General features: G+C 42.3%; 2 protein-coding genes across 2 annotated transcripts; both read left to right on the top strand.

Annotated features, from left to right (window-relative positions):
- The first annotated feature begins 1663 nt into the window (after positions 1 to 1663).
- Positions 1664 to 6059, top strand: ARMT1 (acidic residue methyltransferase 1). Its single transcript, XM_061558922.1, has 5 exons — positions 1664 to 1789; positions 3445 to 3550; positions 4043 to 4275; positions 4386 to 4551; positions 4704 to 6059. Exons 1-5 carry the CDS (start codon positions 1749 to 1751, stop codon positions 5475 to 5477), a joined length of 1320 nt encoding a protein of 439 aa, XP_061414906.1. The 5' UTR covers positions 1664 to 1748; the 3' UTR covers positions 5478 to 6059.
- A 917-nt stretch (positions 6060 to 6976) lies between these two features.
- On the top strand, positions 6977 to 18898 carry PPP1R36 (protein phosphatase 1 regulatory subunit 36). Its single transcript, XM_061558923.1, has 11 exons — positions 6977 to 7345; positions 10037 to 10101; positions 11584 to 11670; positions 12683 to 12798; positions 12928 to 12997; positions 14405 to 14503; positions 14940 to 15080; positions 15949 to 15991; positions 16301 to 16506; positions 16832 to 17032; positions 17741 to 18898. Exons 1-11 carry the CDS (start codon positions 7328 to 7330, stop codon positions 17889 to 17891), a joined length of 1197 nt encoding a protein of 398 aa, XP_061414907.1. The 5' UTR covers positions 6977 to 7327; the 3' UTR covers positions 17892 to 18898.
- Positions 18899 to 19183: the final 285 nt, after the last annotated feature.

Here is a 19183-nt window from a genome sequence, read left to right on the forward strand (position 1 = left end):
TCTTCATCAGCCCACATTGACGAGCGTGAAGTCTGGTCAAACAACCACCATGACTGAAATGTGTAGTGAGAAGAGGCCTTCACTCAGCAGTGGATGGAATGAGGGCTGTACATTACATTTAAATGCAGCCACTTTCAACAAAGCATTTATCGAGGATAATAATCAGTATCTGGAGGAATAGTTTTACCTAGCTTTACGTTCATGTAAATCTTGTAAGCTAAATTGGCCTAAACGCTTTCCAACTGAGGTTGAAAGCGTTTATGGGTCAAATGCATTATTTGGTGATGATATTGCTGCTTTGGCATTGGAGCAGTTAACAAAACAAAAACTCAACAAGTTCGTCAATAACACTGCGGCCTAAAAAAATCAACGTAGACAGTATAATATATGCGACTTTTGGGTAATGGAACGTCTTCAGAGTACATTTCTGGCATGTGCTCTGTGAAGAAGGCCCATTGGCAGAAACGCTGCATATTATATACCATACTTAACATTTAAAGGCAGTGCAACTGACAAATGTGTGCGTTCATTTTTTTTAATGAACAAGTAGTATTGCCTCCCCTGTTCATAATGGGATAAGCACGAGAGCTCTTGTAAAAAAACATCCAAGATTAAGAAACTTTAGCGTAAAGTCGCGTTGCAATTAGGGAATCGCCCTGGTGATTAGGCAATCTGGTCAAAGAGTTTGCCCAAAACTCTTTGAGACATAACCTCCAGCAAATCAAGTGGTATGGCAAATGCATGCAAATCTGCAGCCGTATGTTGCATGGGCCATGCGGTAAGCATGGTTTTTCCTCTTCTGCGATTGCGATACCATGATTACATTTCTGTTCCTATTATATAGTTTGTACTGTAGAGTCAGTCTTATTGTTTCACTTTGATACATTTTACCTGTACGAAATAAACGCCCCGAATTTTTAATATCTAAACGTAAAATAAATTATTACGATTCGTAATAGTGACATATAATCCCATCCACGAATAGGTGTCTGCTCACTCTCCGAATAGAAACCTGCATTTATATAATTAACATTATTTTTCTGCTATAAATTTCCACATGATAAACCACTTTGTTTAGCTATAATTTCCGATGAGGTCGCTTCTGAAACATAAGTTAATTGCTCAGTGTGATGTACTTGGTAACATTTTTTAAAACGTTTCGTTTTATTTTTATGTTTTTGAAGTGATTAGTTTGCCTTTCCTAAACATTACATTCCTATCGTGTTTTTTGTATTATTTGTTGTTATAACGTTCTGACCAGCCCCGACCGGACATCTGTAAAAAAAAAAGCTTTATAGCTCATAGAATTCCTCCAGTGTAAATAAATAATCTAATTATGATAAGAGCTGGTAAGTAAAACATTATCTAGTTTTATTTGTTTATATTTTTTCATAATTAGTTGACCTTTCCTATACTTTACACTCCTATAGTGTTTTTTTATTGTTTGTCATAACGTTCGGACCCGCCCCGACCGGACATCTGTAAAAACAAAAAGCTTCATAGCTCATCGGATTTCCTCCTGCAGCCTCAACATTCTGAACAAAGCTGTTGGGTCACGTGGCGCGCACGCGAGCGTGGGGGCGGGGCGAGCGTGGGGGGGGCGGGGCGAACGTGGGGGGGGCGGGGCGAGCGTGGGGGGGCGGGGCGAGCGTGGGGGAAGCAGGCGCGGTCACGTGGGCTCGCGCGCGTGACCCGGAAGCGGAAATCTCCCGCCAACCCCTCCCCTCTCCACACATCCAGCTGGGACCATGGAGGCGCTTCCCGATCCGCTCTCAGCTGCGCGCGTCGGGTTCGTGTGGTCCCCCCTCGCCACCCACAACGCGTGCACCTGGTTTGTGTTGTAGATGTTGTGTTGGCACAGTAGGGGGCACAGGTGGTGCATCAGCCAGTCATCTCGGTCATCTCAGTCAGTCGACCTGTGGCACCTGCTGGGTCTGACCCGTGACCTCCTGCCAGCGGGCGTTCGACACTTCACGTGGCCTCAAGGTGCACTTGGCCTGGCACAAGCGTCGTGGTGACGTCACCGCCACTTAGTGGCGAATGGCGGTGGTTGTTGATGTTGTGTACATTGTAGGGAGCGGTAGTGTCGCGGTCAGCGTGCTGCGCTACGAACCCGGCGATTCCCCGCTCACGACCAACACCGGTGACGATTATTTGCAACCGGTCCTGGGCATCCCCTAGGTCGACTCGGCCTCAAATTAGTAACCTGTTGCGGTGTGCAGTAAACATCGCCCCTGGGGGAAACAAAGGCGGTCGGGTGTTGTGCTGGCCACACACCCCCCCCCCCCCTCGTGCACCGTTCCGGTCTTCATAGGTGCTCGCTAACAGCACTTGCACCTACAGTCTTGAGGCTATACGGGGGATCTTTGTCTTTATATTTGTTGTACTGTATATGCTGCCGTGTGTTGAACGTCTTTCGCGCCGTACGACAGAGCCACCCGTTGCTAATCGGGAGGCGCGTGAGAAGGACGACGAACTAAACACTAAAGAGCAGTTCTAAAGAGATGAGTTTACGACCGACAGGATGCCCCATAAGTCTTGAATCATAGGAACAAGACAGCTCTGTGGTATTGGCTCGGGTCTGCATGCAGTCTGTTAAAATTCAACATCGAATAATTATCTGGACTCCTTCTTCCTTACTCGGAGGCATATTGGACCTGCAGAAACAAAAAAAATATGGATGAGTTATTTTCCTATCATGATTTCAGAATTATAGGCCACCCTGTAAATTTAAAAGTGCATTGCTTCCAGTGGCTTCATCGTGCGTGCACTTGTGTGTGTACACTGCACTAGGGTGCGCGCACGTATGTGTACGCAAGCGTTTGTGTGTATACTGTACTCATGTCTGTCTACACGTGTATGTGTGTAGCCTGTGTGGACGTGTGTATACACGCGTGTGTTTTTAAACGTGTGTGGTCTAAGTTATTGCTCACAACACTCGCCACAACCCTATTAAGGCTGTACAGCGGATCATTTTAGTATCGCGGTCTTTGGCTGTGTCTTTTGTGTGTGTATTTGTGCGTTGCTGTGTATGTGCGAAAACTATTAGTGTGCAGTGATAATGATCCCAGCCACGATGGTTTTACTCCCAACGATGGATTACACTGACACTGGGCGTGGTGCCACACTTGCCACTACATGTTTGTAATACCTCCACAGCTCATTGGAGCAAGGATCACCGTCATTTTTTTAAAACAGGTTTGCTTCTTGTGCTGCCCGTGCGCTGGTAGTGAGGTGGCGGTGGGCGGGAGAGGAGGTCCTGACATGGCCTCTGGGCCTTGGAGCTTCACGGCTAAGATGCAGGGGGCCCACGTCACACGGGAGACTCCCAGTGCCTTCCTCACTGGCCATGACTCAACGCGTTAACTTTTATTTGCCGCAACAACGATAACGAGCAGCGTTGTTAAGTGATCGTATGTGTGTGAATTGTGCCGGCTCTCGCAGATCCTTCGCGTATCTCACTGTGAAGGACCGCCTGCCCAAAATCCTCACGCAAATTATCGACAGACTCCATCGGAGCCGCGCGAAGTTCCATGAGAAGCATGGCGAGGTGTTGTATGAGCAGTGTGTTTTTTTGTCCATGTGTTGCCACTAGTGTTTCTTGGTATTGCCACGGTGATTAGTTTTTAATTAATCTACAGTCTAAAACAGCAATTTCATGTCATTATATTGAGTCCCGAGGGCATCACATGGTGACCGAGGTCAAAGTCTGCTTTACGCAACAATATGTCACGGGGTAATTCACTGTAAACTGCATATTAGGCAATAATGCACGAACGTTCACATTTTTTTAAACAGATTAAAGAAGCGACCGGAGGTTAAACCTATTATAATTTTCAAATAATTTGACATTTTATATAAAACTTATAACTGAATAACATATAAAATGTACCAAAACAGTTTTACTCTGGTGTATTTCCACACATTTTAGAAGTATACCTTGGTTTTACAAATGCCATGTATACATTGGCATATTAGACATGGTTAATCTTTTGAATCAAATGCCCTCTATGCATCATTGGTATAATGTTTTCTCTGGTAGGAAGGAAGCGAGGCCGACAAGAAGATCATATCACTTCTTTCCAAACTACGTAACGAGCTTCTTACAGACAAGCCTATTACACCCTTGACCGATGGGCGACCTGATGTGGGCGAGTGGAATGCATACCTAGAGGCACAACGGTCCCTCACAGCAATGCCTAGCTGGTTTACCTCGGCATGGCTTTACGTGGAGTGCTACATGTACCGCAGAGTTCAAGAAGCCGTGGCACTTTGGTAAGGATTTTAACTTGAGCAAAATCTTAAGCATGATTCTGATTTTTAAAAAGTGCATTAGCATGACATTTCATGTGATTTGTAAACGTGAAAATATATTTTCTTCACAGCCCACCGCTCAATGATCATGATGTATTCAGTGAGCTCAAAGAGAAGAGCTTTTTTGATTCTCAGAAAGCAATCATTTCATTATGTGATCATCTTGGTGAAGTTCTAAATAAAATATCTGGATTGAATAAGGATGAAGTGAAGAAAGAATTTCAACAACTACTGCAGGTCTGTTGCAATTTTTATTTTAAAAACAAAACTGCGTAATCTGAGCGTAATTATTAATGTATATGTTTTATATATAGCAGTACATATTGACAGTTGAGTCCATGTGTAAATTTGTAAACATGTGTTAATACATTTGGATGTTTTATTTCTAGGTTTGCTTGTGGGGCAACAAGTGTGACCTCTCAATATCGGCTGGAAGAGACAACCCCCAAAAAGCAAGCCCACTGACTGGCTTAAACGATCTGAAGGCCAAAATCCTTATTGATGACACAGAAGCTGTGTGGGCCACACTAGAAGATAAACTCAAAAAGAACCCAAGCAGCACACAATGCTTTAGGCTAGACATTGTTTTGGATAATGCAGGCTTTGAGCTTTTCACTGATTTAGTATTGGCAGAATTTTTGTTAGCTTCCAAACTTGTGGATCAAATACACTTTCATGGGAAGTGTATGCCATGGTTCATTTCTGATGTCACCAAAGAAGACGTAAATTTTACTGTCCACCTCTTGATGGCAAGCAATCACCGTTGGTCTTCCAAGCTAGGAGCTGCATGGCGTAGTCATCTGAAGGATGGCTCTTGGGTATACCATGACCACATGTTTTGGACATTGCCGCACGAGTACTGCAGCATGGAGGCCATCGCACCAGACTTGTACGCGGAGCTACAGCGATCCAACCTCATCCTTTTCAAAGGCGACCTCAACTATCGCAAACTAACAGGGGATCGGCAATGGGATCACACAACAGCATTTGAGACGGCTTTGCAGGGGTTCCATCCATCAGCGCTTTGCAGTCTGCGTGCACTGAAGGCAGACTTGCAGGTTGGTCTGCAGCCTGGGATGGCTGAAACGCTCACTGCTGCAGACCCTGACTGGATGGTGTCAGGAGAATATGCCGTAATACAGTTCTCTGATGCAAAGCAGTGATTTATTTTTACAAAGTTACAAACCAAATGTTCATGCTTCATTTATGATTTAAATTTGAGCAATAAATCTATGGGCTATGACGTCATCTAAAGGTTACCACTAAACTAATGACTTATCAATGGTGTGTGATCTGCCTTTAAACCTAGCAGTGCATGTTTACGAAATTAACAGAATTTCAGTTATAGCCATAGAATGCCATCTGTAATTGTATAATTGCGTGAATAGTGAAGCTTCTAAGTTTATGAGAATAGTGGCAAATATGTTCCTATTTTTGAATGAAGTATTTGATTTACATATCTCATGGTCAATTTGCATATCATTACACTGAGCAAAGTTTTTCAATCTCTTGCACATTTTGAAATATGTCTTTAAAGAAAAAACACTTGAGTAGATGGATTGTGGAATACTGTAGATTTTATTCCAGCCAAAATGGGTATTCATTTCAATCTGTGATCCATTACAGTATTAGGATCGATGCACTTTTATGATTTCTGTCACGATTGTCAATATTTGACATGCAAAATGTGATGCACGTTGTTTTGAAACTGGAATGGTCAGATTAAATTCATACAAGTTACACTATCCAATTGTGAAGTGTAATCATTCATCGTGATTGTGGACATATCACTGGGATTGATGTTGACGTAGAATTCTACTTGCATTTGTATGTACAGCATGTTGAACTTCTTTCGGATTGTACGCAGCCAACCGTGATAATTAGAGGTGGTGGGTGCTAATCGTAGGTGGAGGGGTGTGATAAACACAGGCGCGTGTGATGTCTGCAATGGCAATGTGTGGTGTGTATAATGAGTAGTGAAAGTTGTGTTTATTGGAAACATTTCCTAGAGATGATATCATGGAGATGTGCAGTGCTCCGTTGTACAAATGTCTCCACGTACCTAAACAGGAATAACTCGTGTATTGTGTGAAATAGTGGATGCTATAGAATTGTTTTTGCAAAACCCACTTCCATACAACGAGCATTTGTCACTTCGATACACTCTCTATAATCTGTTCAACTTCTACGAATTCGCCCCCAGCTAGTCCACCAGTTGGTGATGGCGTTCAATAGTGTAATTTACAGTATAGCATTACTGTATTTAATGATAGCATTTTAAGACTAACAGAAAAGGAGCAATGCTAAAACTATATACACCTTGCATTATATTACTCTGTTGATATACAGTTGTGTTTGTTTTAATCACTCCAGTGTATATTGTAGTACGTACCAGACTTGGGTTTATTTGAGTTGTTACGGACAATCCCGATCAACCAAGTTGCCCGACTATTTTACAAGGGAGGTCCCGTGGTGCTGGAGCACAACAAACACAAAGACGGCATCGACATTGCAGACAACGAGCACAGGATCTTTAATGGCTAACGTCTTGCACAATTAACAAAACTGAGATTGGAACGGTCGTAAACCAAGGTAAATACAAGCCCGCTGATACGTGCTTCAAATCAGATAAATGCCCTCTACAGCTGATAGGAGCGAACTTTAACAAGTTTCCATCTGGGAATTCACGTGGCAGCGGTCACAATGGGAAGGGGGTTGGGGCATCAGAGTGAGATGCCCTCCGGAAGGACGCAAGGCTACTCGGTTGCCCGGGAACGACCGTGTCAACAAGAGCCGGATATATATATTCTTTAGTTATATACATTCGACGCTCACGGTTGTGTTTTATTGTTGTTCGTTGTTGCTATTGTTGAGTGAACAACACGGGATTGTTGGCTGTCGAGGCCCCGTGGGATGCGAGAGAGATAGGCAGAGATGTTTCGCCCGCAAATGTGAGCGAACGGATTAAAGGGATTGCAGTCGGAGCGAGTTTGGTTGGGATCGAGGCAGCGTGATGGAGCAGGTGAAGAAGGTGAGTAACAGCCGCAACTTGTGTTGCTTCCTGGAAGGGTCATTCACCCGAAACGTCGCCTCTTATATACTCGTTCTTTCTAACATGCAGAGTTATTTACGAACGTGTCGGAGTTGTTATTGGTGCAGGATCTGGTCCGGTGACCTTTTTTTCACATCTATTATGAAAGCCCAGCGTTTCGTTTGTCACCCAAATTACAGTATAAGATCCTTTCAGGAGGCCTGAATGAAAAGGTTATAGAAAGTGCTCTCCCCAGTTGTGGGGGTAAAAAGTTGATTCAACAGGCTTCCAAAAATTGTTGACCTCCCAAAAAACAAATGTCTTTTGAAGGCATATGCCTACATACAATAGAGTCAGTAGATACTACACACCCTACATACAATAGTCAGTAGTACTGTATCTACTACACACCCTACACACAATAGATTCAGTAGTATCTACTACACACTCTACATACATTAAAGTCAGTAGTATCTACTACACACCCTACATACTATAGTGTCAGTAGTATCTACTACACATCCTATATACAATAGAGTCAGTAGTATCTACTACACATCCTGCATACAATAGAGTCAGTAGTATCTACTACACACCCTACACACAGTAGAGTCAGTAGTATCTACTACACACCCTACATACAATAGAGTTAGTAGTATCTACTACACACCCTACATACAATAGTCAGTAGTATCTTCTACACACACCTACATACAATAGAGTCAGTAGTATCTACTACACACCCTACATACAATAGAGTCAGTAGTGTCTACTACACACCCTACACACAATAGAGTCATTATCTACTACACACCCTACACACAATAGTCAGTAGTATCTACTACACACCCTACATACAATAGAGTCAGTAGTATCTACTTCACACCCTACATACAATAGAGTCAGTAGTATCTACTACACACCCGACATACAATAGAGTCAGTAGTATCTACTACACACAATAGAGTTAGTAGTATCTACTACACACCCTACATTCAATAGAGTCAGTATCTACTACACACCCTACATACAATAGTCATTAGTATCTACTACACACCCTACACACAATAGAGTCAGTAGTATCTACTACACACCCTACATACAATAGAGTTAGTAGTATCTATTACACACCCTACATACAATAGAGTCAGTAGTATCTACTACACACCCTACATACAGTAGAGTCAGTAGTATCTATTATACACCCTACATACAATAGTAGTATCTACTACACACCCTACATACTATAGAGTCAGTAGTATCTACTACACACCCTACACACAATAGTCAGTAGTATCTACTACACACCCTACATACTATAGAGTCAGTAGTATCTACTACACACCCTACATACAGTAGAGTCAGTAGTATCTATTACACACCCTACATACAATAGAGTCAGTAGTATCTACTACACACCCTACATACAATAGAGTCAGTAGTATCTACTACACACAATAGAGTTAGTAGTATCTACTACACACCCTACATACAATAGAGTCAGTAGTATCTACTACACACCCTACACACAATAGTCAGTAGTATCTACTACACACCCTACATACTATAGAGTCAGTAGTATCTACTACACACCCTACATACAATAGAGTCAGTAGTATCTACTACACACCCTACATACAATAGAGTCAGTAGTATCTACTACACACAATAGAGTTAGTAGTATCTACTACACACCCTACATACAATAGAGTCAGTAGTATCTACTACACACCCTACATACAATAGTCAGTAGTATCTACTACACACCCTACATACAATAGAGTCAGTAGTATCTTCTACACACCCTACATACAATAGTCAGTAGTATCTACTACACACCCTACATACTATAGAGTCAGTAGTATCTACTACACACCCTACACACAATAGAGTCAGTAGTATCTACTACACACCCTACATACTATAGAGTCAGTAGTATCTACTACACACCCTACATACTATAGAGTCAGTAGTATCTACTACACACCCTACACACAATAGAGTCAGTAGTATCTACTACACACCCTACATACAATAGAGTCAGTAGTATCTACTACACACCCTACATACTATAGAGTCAGTAGTATCTACTACACACCCTACACACAATAGAGTCAGTAGTATCTACTACACACCCTACATACAATAGAGTCAGTAGTATCTACTACACACCCTACACACAATAGAGTCAGTAGTATCTACTACACACCCTACATACTATAGAGTCAGTAGTATCTACTACACACCCTACACACAATAGAGTCAGTAGTATCTACTACACACCCTACACACAATAGAGTCAGTAGTATCTACTACACACCCTACACACAATAGAGTAAGTAGTATCTACTACACACCCTACACACAATAGAGTCAGTAGTATCTACTACACCCCCTACATACAATAGAGTCAGTAGTATCTACTACACATGGGGGGTTGGGGAAGAGGACATCAGTGGGGGCGACTGTCGAGGTGCGAAAGCGCTGAGAAGCCCTCTGCACGAGCTAGAATAAGGTGGCCATAGGCCACTGAAATTCTAGTTATTTAAAACTGTTGCTGAGCACAGGCACAAAACATTCAGCAGTAGATTGACAACGAGATGGTACACGTACATTCCATGTGTGGTCCAGTAGTGTGAGTGTAGATGTGTAAATGTGTTGATTGATGGATTTATTGGACTGTGTTTGCAGCCCCCAATGTGTGCTCCTGGACGCTGGTGCTGGAGGGATGAGACAAAGTCTCTGGAGTTCGTGAGGTATCTGGCAGCGTGGTCTTACCTGTAATCGTGTCTTCTCTGTACCAGTGGCGGCTCCTGCAAAATCTCTCAGGGGGGGCAAATGTCTGGATGATTGATAAGGATAAGGTCCACCCATGCAATGGATAAATTAACAGCTTAAGCATGTAAAGGCAACTTCACTTCTTTAATATTAATGAAAAATAAAGTGACTCTTACAATACATCTTGTTTGTTTCTATACAACCTATTAAAACAAACCACTAGGTGGCGACAAATTATATTGTTGGATGAAACGTGCTTACGTATGATGACGTAAGCACGTATGATGACGTAAGCACATTAAGGCGAGCCCTCCCGGAAGCCATAGAGAATGCATTGCAGCGCCCCCCGGTCGAAAAAAAACATCTTTGAATTTAAGTCTATGGGGCCACTCGGGGCGATTCTCAGCTGGAGGGAAATCGCCCAAAAAGAGGCGGTACTCCACAGAACGTGACATGACGCTAATTGGACTATATCCAGAGGCACAGTGACGGCGAGCGTGACTCTGTGGTTCAATGACATTGGTGGTGCGTCGCCCAATCGCCCTAATGAAGAAACCGCCCCTGCTCTGTACCCTGTGTCACTTATGGCCAACTTATCTTCACTTTAAATGTTTATAAGGACCAATACCTCAGCCCTGGCTGATCATTGTTTTAATGCTGTGGGCACACACGAAATTGATTTCTCCAAGACGAAGGTACTCTGCAAACCCCCTGGCTATCAACAAAGATTTGTTAATGAAGTTATCCAGATATATTAAAACACGGGCACGTTTTCAACCGAGAAGATGGGTACAAACTGAGCAATCATTGGAAGGATGTGATTAACCAGTTTAAGTCATAACTGGCTGTGATGTTCCCAGCCTACCACCTTCCAATGTAAGTTGTTATTTTCGGCTCTCTGATTTTTTACATTAACAGATTAAATGTCTCACTAACACAGCTACCTCGCGCGCCATCCTCGAGGCAGCTGCTTCACGATCCCCCATTAACTTGCTAATCTCTTACATTAACATAGTCACCTTGGCAAGCTTGCTATGGAGGATGCTCGGCGATCTCCGATTAACATGCTAATCTCTCACATTAACATAACCACCTTGGCGCACTCGCCGTGTAGAAGGCTCGGCGATCTTGCATCGACATGCTAATTTTTGCCTGGCAGCCTTCTGATTGGTGGAAAGCCCACCACCGCCGCGGATGCTGCCCACCACTTTCATTGGCATTGGCTGCTGGCATTTGGGCTATGTCCATTTCAAACCTTTATAAGCAGTTGTCTTTAGAAGATAACCCCCTTTTCCTGAAGACGACCGCTTGTGTTGCGATCGAAACGTCTATATATTTTTTATTTTTTTCTGTCTACGTGGCTTTACCGAAAGACCCAAGAATATGAATTCCTGCAATCACGAAAGCTTTAAGTAAAGTTTGAGATGTTCCCATTGCTTACTTGAGGTTTGTGCTGGCAGTGCTTTCGCATCACCAGACGGGAAAGAGAGGAAGAAGAGGCACAAGGGGCTTCTGCTGCGAGAGGTTGGGGTGAGGCACAGCGACAGGTGAGAAGGGTCACTTCGTATTATTTGGTTTATGTCTTCTATAGATCTAAAGAATATTAATTCCTGCAGTCACGAAAGCTTTAAGTCAAGATTTAAGGGTCACTTCTGTCCATGTTAGAGACGCATATCCATAGAGAGGATTAAAGCAGCTGCCTAGTGTTTAGTGCATTGAACTATTAACATCATGGGGAGGCCCTCATCCAGCAGTGTAATTATATCAGGATGTATGTTTTAATTGTTTTCATTTCAATTCATAGAAGATGCTCAGGGTCAAGGGGCAGATCTGTAGCAGAGCTCTCAAGAGAAGAAGTTTATGTCTTCTATAGAAGAATACTGAGAAGTTCACATCCGCACCTCCGATTAGCGCGGTTGGCTATATACGGTGCGAAAGAAGTTAAACATACATCTCCATTGGCAATGGCGGAGCCAGGATTTTCAGGTAGGGGGGGCATCCCCTCCAGCAGTGAAAAATTATAAGAGTTGTTAGTAAGTAAGGACTTGTCCCTTGCTTTTTATTCGACGTGTGTGCGGCGATGGCGCAGCCATCGATCGAGGGTCGAATTCGAACCGCGTCGTGTGATCGGCATCGCGCTCGCTGAAGGTGTTTGCCTTTAGGGAAGTCGTGCGCTGTATACGCAACTACGCTCAATTCTGGGAGTCACTTATAACTGCTTTGCCGTTACTTATTGCCAATTATGGACTCAGACTATTGTCCAATCATCTCATAGAGTCCCTGGCACATAATAATATGCTACACAGTGGCAGTGGGGGTCGCAAAATGCCGATTTATTACTAATAAACCCCAATGATCCGATCGAAATTAGGAATTTCGATCGGATCATTGGGCTGATGATGTTATTCAACATTCCTCTGGCAAGCACCAGTTTTTGCATAGGACAACCTATTTCCATAATGCTATTTTTGTTAAAGTTATAAACGATTGTGGGTGGATTAACTTATCAAGATTCTTGGTGAAGCATGATGTCACTGCCATGTTGTCATGTCTCCACAGGGCATCGACGTATGAAGGAAGTGTGAGCAGCTCGACTGGGTGGCGCCCTGGTGGTGGCTCCCTGCAGCCCGCGTCCCAGCAGGAGTCTGACACTGTTACAATGCACCATGTGAAATGTGGGGATAACACGCCAGCTTAGCTTCTTTTATTTGTTGCGCCATGGTTCTTGACGATGTGCACCGCGATACTCTACATTACTTTTGAGGGATTTGTAAATTATCTATAAATCAATTCTCTGCTCCTAGATGTTGCACTCAGCACTTTGGAAGAAACTATTGAAGCCCAGTTGTCACCTTCGTTTGTGGATATGATAATGTAAGTATGAATACCATTGTAAGTGTTAAAAGTATTTGTTTTATACATTTGTAATGACGACTTGACACACTTCTCTTGAGATGGCACTTTATTGAAGAAACGTTTACTTGACATCAGGCGGAGACCCCCACTGCAATAGCCGAGTCTCCCGCGCATCTCCCTTATAAATCAACACGAGGCCACACCGCCCTTCTCGATCATTCTCGCTGACTCTGGATGCTCGCTCCACCGGCAGACTCGACCGTCCTTGTCTTGGCCTCACTGTGCGCTGCGTTGCACCGCTAGCTGAGTAGTTAACCTCGCGTCCAATAAACCCTCGGAGCCAGGGTGAACATCCGACTCCAAAACGTCATTTATTGAATTTAACGAGGTAAAACTGGTAAGAAAACAGCACAGATACAGCATCTGTTAATACCCGGAAACACCAACAATGAATGAACACCACAGCATCATAACATTGTCTTAGATAACATGTTTCTAAACAATAGATCCTGGATAGACCAGGCCCCTACATTACCACTGAATAACTATACAAGAGCATAAGCTGCTGTGTTACATGAAGGCACATCGTGTATTCATCACACTGCACCCCAAATGTACAGTATTACACATAGCACTAAATTGTGGATGAGATATTTCGTCATCCTTGCTCTCAGGATCGCAATATAGTTACTTGGGTACAAGTTTGACTCGACTTATTAAATTACAAGTAACATTCACAATAAGGAAAGTAGCAGGCTTCATTGTTAACTAGGCCTCATATTTATCATAACAATTTAACAGCATTATAAAGGCATTTACATCATTATAACGGTCATTCTAACATTATAACAACATTGCCAATATAAGAACATCAACGAACTTACAGACAATGCTTCTTAAAGTCCCACAATGGACAATTGCGGCTGGCTTCATTGGGACGCGATGTGTACCGCCACCTTGAATTATGTGTGTAATGGCCGACGCCCGCGTGGTTGAACGGGAATCTTAAATCGCAACTTCCTAGTCACGTGACCAAAATTAGCATCAAAAACAGGAAATTCCTGTGTACATACCGCCCCCCCCCCCATCTGCCGTGAGGCAAAACCCCTGCCGTGGGGCAGAACAGTCCTCTTCCGTCACGTGACCACGCTCTCTTCTCGAACATTCCCATAGCCACCAGTCCCTTCGCATTCCCAACTGACTCCCCTGTCATTACCTCCCGTGGCCACTAGTGCAATCGTACTGTAAGCTGACTTCCCTGTCATTACCTCCCGTGGCCACTAATCCCTCACACCGCATGCAGGCACTATAGTCATTACATATTCATGAAAAACTAGATAACTTTGAAACTTTTATATTCAATGAATTATACAGCACAGTTTTTTTAATATATCATTTGTTTATTTTTTGTTGTTGTTGTTGCAGGACCCAGCAGTTTGATGATTTTTTGAAATCTCTTCTAAGCTACATGTCATGTTTCTTTGTCAAAATTGCACTTGAAAAACGACCAAAACCCCTGATGGCGTACGTAGCTCATTACATTACACTGAATCTCGATAAACACTCAGATAAATTACATTTCATTCGTTGAGTGGCATATAATGTGTATTAGCATGCATAAGTCACGTATAATTCAAACATAACGAATTTCAGGAATGCTAACTGCATGAGACAGAACATGTACATTGGGCTGTCCGCTCGTATTTATTCCAGACCCATTCAATAAACTGCTCAGTGTATTTGCAAAGTCATCAATGGTGCCGTAAATATAATGTACTATCAACCCACATACGTACATTATATATCTGACTAATGATTTTCACTTTCACAATACATAATTATATATGTGTAAATCTGCATTGTTGTGTGCGTGTGTGTGTGCACTATGTCTGAACTCCACGTGTAAATTACATTTCACTGTGTCTGGTGTCTTTGTTTACGCTGTTGGTGTGTGCCACAGGGAGCCAAGTGCGTCGGAGCAGCGCGAGCTGGCGGAGGTGCTGGAGGCTGTGGCGCGTGCTCACCAACACGTGGCGTGCACCTACTGCGTGCTGCTGCTGGGCATCGGCCTCCAGCGGCACCACCACATGGCCTGTGGCTCGTGAGCCTCGCACCAAGCCTGTGGTTGTATCTCTGTAGAAGCTTGATATTCTGAATGAGTCCGCTTAATTATCAAACAAGACTTATTTTTCATTTTTGACTCAAATTGTAAAAAAAAATAAGACATTGTGCTCTGCTCCTTGTGAAAGAAAATCATCGTGGCATTCTAAAAAATATTTTCTTCTTATCAGTGCCATTGAGCAGTGATTCAAGTATGGGGGAATTAGTTCCCCTATGACCCTTCATGGTACATAGGGGGAATGCTGGGGAAATGTATATGCCATAAGCATGACTTAACCTTGTACATGGATGCTAACTGCCCTTCCGCGCCCTGCCATTTTGGTGCCTCCTTTCTATCAGCTTTAACCAATGATATTGAATCTTGATTTGAAGCTTTCATGACTGCAGGAATCCATACTCTTTGGTTCTTTCGGTAAAGTTGGGATCCCACCTGAGGACGGTCGCTTGTGTGGCGATCGAAACGTCGTGATCTATTATTATTTTTCTACGTGACTTTACCGAAAGAACCAAAGACAATGATGTAGAGTTATATATTGATTTCAAAGGGAAGGATAAAACATAATTTGGATCTATTTGTATGAGCTTCACATGCACTTTTTAAACTACCTCATAGGATGCGTGCCACATTAATACTGTAAATGTAATAATTGAATATAGCACTTAAGCAATATTACTTTTGATATTACCCTAAGATAATAAACCTCAAGAGTTGCCAGCTGAAAATGATGGAGTGGCAAAATTAAATAAGACTAAATGTAAATGTTCGAGATATACAATAGTTGAAGCAATCGTTGCATGAATGTATATATTAAAAAAAAAACTTCCTTTGTCTATTAAATATTTTGCAGGAAAAAAACTTCTTCAACACATAGTGACAGAAACATGTATGAGGTCAGGATTACCATTTTTATTTTTCTTACACTGTCAGTGACACATTACTGTACTTCGAAAGAACTGCCTGTGAAGTTAGTATGTAATGTAAAACAAGTAGCAATGTAAAGGAATATCTACAGAAGTTTCCTATAAGCACTGCACACTTATGATAAGCACTGAACATTTATGAAGTATTTTTATTTGCTGGGTTTAGGCTTGTCTAACATATACATTATATGTCAGGCAGCTAAAAAAAACTGTGTTTATAATGACAATATTTAAAGCTGGATTTCCTAAAATGTGTGCATGCTTGTGACCACCACACAGTACCTGTACGAGCTGTGCATCTTGGCATCCTGGGTGACCTTTCGACGGCAAGACCTAGAACTCATTGAGCAGGAGCTGAGCCGGCTGCTTCGCTCAGATGCCTTCAACTTAGCCCCGAGGACACGTGAGGATGACCTGGAGGAGGAAGAGGAAGTTGGCAATGCAGGGCCTGAGGGCAGGAGAAGAATTACACAGGCAGAATTCAGGTGCACAGCTTCTGGCTTCCAACCAATCAGCTTTGATGTAATAATATGGGTAGCTATTATATATGAAAAGTGATTGTTCAAGAAAAGACAGTTTACATGATTTATAATCTGTACGTATATTTTAAGTTATCTTAATTGATTCCTGTTTTAAGATTAAGTATGATGCATACAGTATATGATATCACAGTAACCACAAAGAATATTACGGGTGAATATTTTAAACTTTGTATACAGTATGTGCAGCATTATAATTAATGTTTTAAAAATAGGTTAAGCATATGCAAACATAATTGACCTTTTACCATTGTTCGTCTTATTCTTTCAGAAAAATGTACCCAAAACGTCCGGCCATAATGAGCGTTGTGACCCAGCGATCTCCCGCATTGGTCTCTCTCCTACCGACACCCAAAGAGGAGTCCCTCTACCTATTCAAGCCACTCCGCTTGCCTGTCCATACCTCTACACTCCCTGCAACAGCTCCAGGGATCAGCACAAAACCCGCTGCAGAGGAATGCCCAGAAATTAAGTATGTTATTATTTCACAATGCTTATATCATAGTTCATAGTATTATAGTTGGACCATTTCCTATATTTACATACCTCATAATGAGTCTCAACTGCATGGATGTCAGTAAGCTCTAGTGCTAAACCTTTTAAGCGATAAACCCTATGCATGAGTCTTCTCTGGTTAAGTGTGATGACATTCTTTTTTATTATATTTTTCCCAAATTTATTCCAAGTGGCATAAATTATGCAGTTGGAGCTCTTGCAGAGCAGTGCACACCCCATGTGTTAAGGGAATTGCCCGCAAAAGAAAAGTTAATCAAACTACAGTACTTTTGAGATCCTTTTAAATTACATTTTTATTGTCACGCGAGCAGCACACTTTCTCACATGCCCTACTAGAGAGTATGGTTTATATGTTTATATGTATATATAATCTCAGAGTAGGAGTTTTTTAAGATTAAGTGAATAAGCACCTCTATTGTGAATGATTTTTTTTATGTAGAGCTATTAGTGACACTTGAGATCCTGCTTTTATCACAGGTGACTACCCATATTTCAATCCAAGATTTCAGAAGTGCCTGCTCAGGACTCACACTTGAGTCACTCATTATCATTATTTAGGGTAAACACAAATAGACTCGTGTAATGCACGATTTCTCTGTCATGTTTATTCAGCTACTTATCCATGATGCAACATTTTGGTTCCTTCCATCTTCTGTGCCTGCAGGGTGGGCATCATTGGGGAACCACTAAGCCTGTTTGTTGTGAGCACGCTGATGCCACTGGAGCCAGAGCAGGAGTGGGGAAAGGAGGAGGAGCTGGAGATGGTGCCGAAGGAAACTGCAGGACCCAGTGGAGGGGATTCAGATCTAGCCTGAACTGTCAGCATCATAATTCAGCCATTTGGGCATCATCCTTGTCACAAACATATTTCGTATAAAATTGGACAATTTGACTCCTACACCACCAAGTGATGCCTGTGGGTTTAAGAAGGCACAATGACAGGCTGAAAACTTTGCTTTAAAATGACCTGTGATTTAATTATTTACAAATGTATTTTAGGCAATAGGTTATATAACCAATTCCAGATTTTGTATTATTGCCCAGAGGTTGTTATTGCATAATACATGTTCTCAAAGGTCACTCCCCTAATACTCTTATATAAGCGCACAACTTTATCTGTGATGAACGCTGCACTTTCCGTCGTTTTCATGCAGGGGGCGCTGCAAACCTACGCGCCCCCTGCATGAACGACGGAGGCGCAAGGACAGACGTTTGATTATGTTGGAATCGATCTGCAGACGGCGGTCTTCTCGCACGGCCAGCTCTGTGTCGCCTCATCTCGATCCCGCAATCTCAAACAGGTGAAAGTTCGCATCGAACCGAACCCCCAGCAAGGCCATCTACTTAAACACGAAAGAAAAAGCACACGAAATGTCCTTTTCAATTAAGTCTTCCAGATGTAAAATGATATCAGTTTTTAATTAAGAAATAAAATTATCGAATTCAAAACATAATACAATTCTTAGATGTTTCATTTCAAAACGGAGCATCGGGTGCTTGCATGAATGCGTCGTTCGTGTGAATTTTTTGTGACTTTCCTGGCCGAAGGCCGTAAATGTTTGTGAGGGGTGCCAATCAATTGGTTATTGGTTATTTTGGATAAAAACAACAGCACTTCCCCCTGTGTATCTCAAACAGTAAGCATTCTAATTATGAAGCTAAACATGTAACTGTTGGCTTCCCCACAAAGCGGAAGTCATTTATCATCAGAGATATGATGTGTTAATGTAACACTCAACCAGGATTTTAACTCACAGTCTTGTGGTTAGTAAGCTTGTGTTAGTAAGCTTGTGTTAGTAAGCTTGTTAATCTACCGCGGAGCCACCAGGCCAGATTACCAGTGTACATTGCGCATTAATAATGCTACATAATTTTGGCATAGCTTACACATCTTTTGAATGCCATTGTGTTATATATCAAATCATAATAATCGTACGATATGGTATTCTTCCACCATTCTCGTATTTCGATGTGATGTTGCACCTTGGTAATATTGCGAAATACATTTTACGGTGTTAAATTATGAAAGTGCACTGCATCCTGTCTGCAACTTCTCATAAGCCTGCCCCATCTCTAAGGCTACACTCCAGATACGAAGTGTCACCTC

Source organism: Lethenteron reissneri, chromosome 25 (genome assembly GCF_015708825.2).
Source record: "Lethenteron reissneri isolate LAM-NWPU_2019-01 chromosome 25, ASM1570882v1, whole genome shotgun sequence".
Lineage (NCBI taxonomy): Eukaryota > Metazoa > Chordata > Hyperoartia > Petromyzontiformes > Petromyzontidae > Lethenteron > Lethenteron reissneri.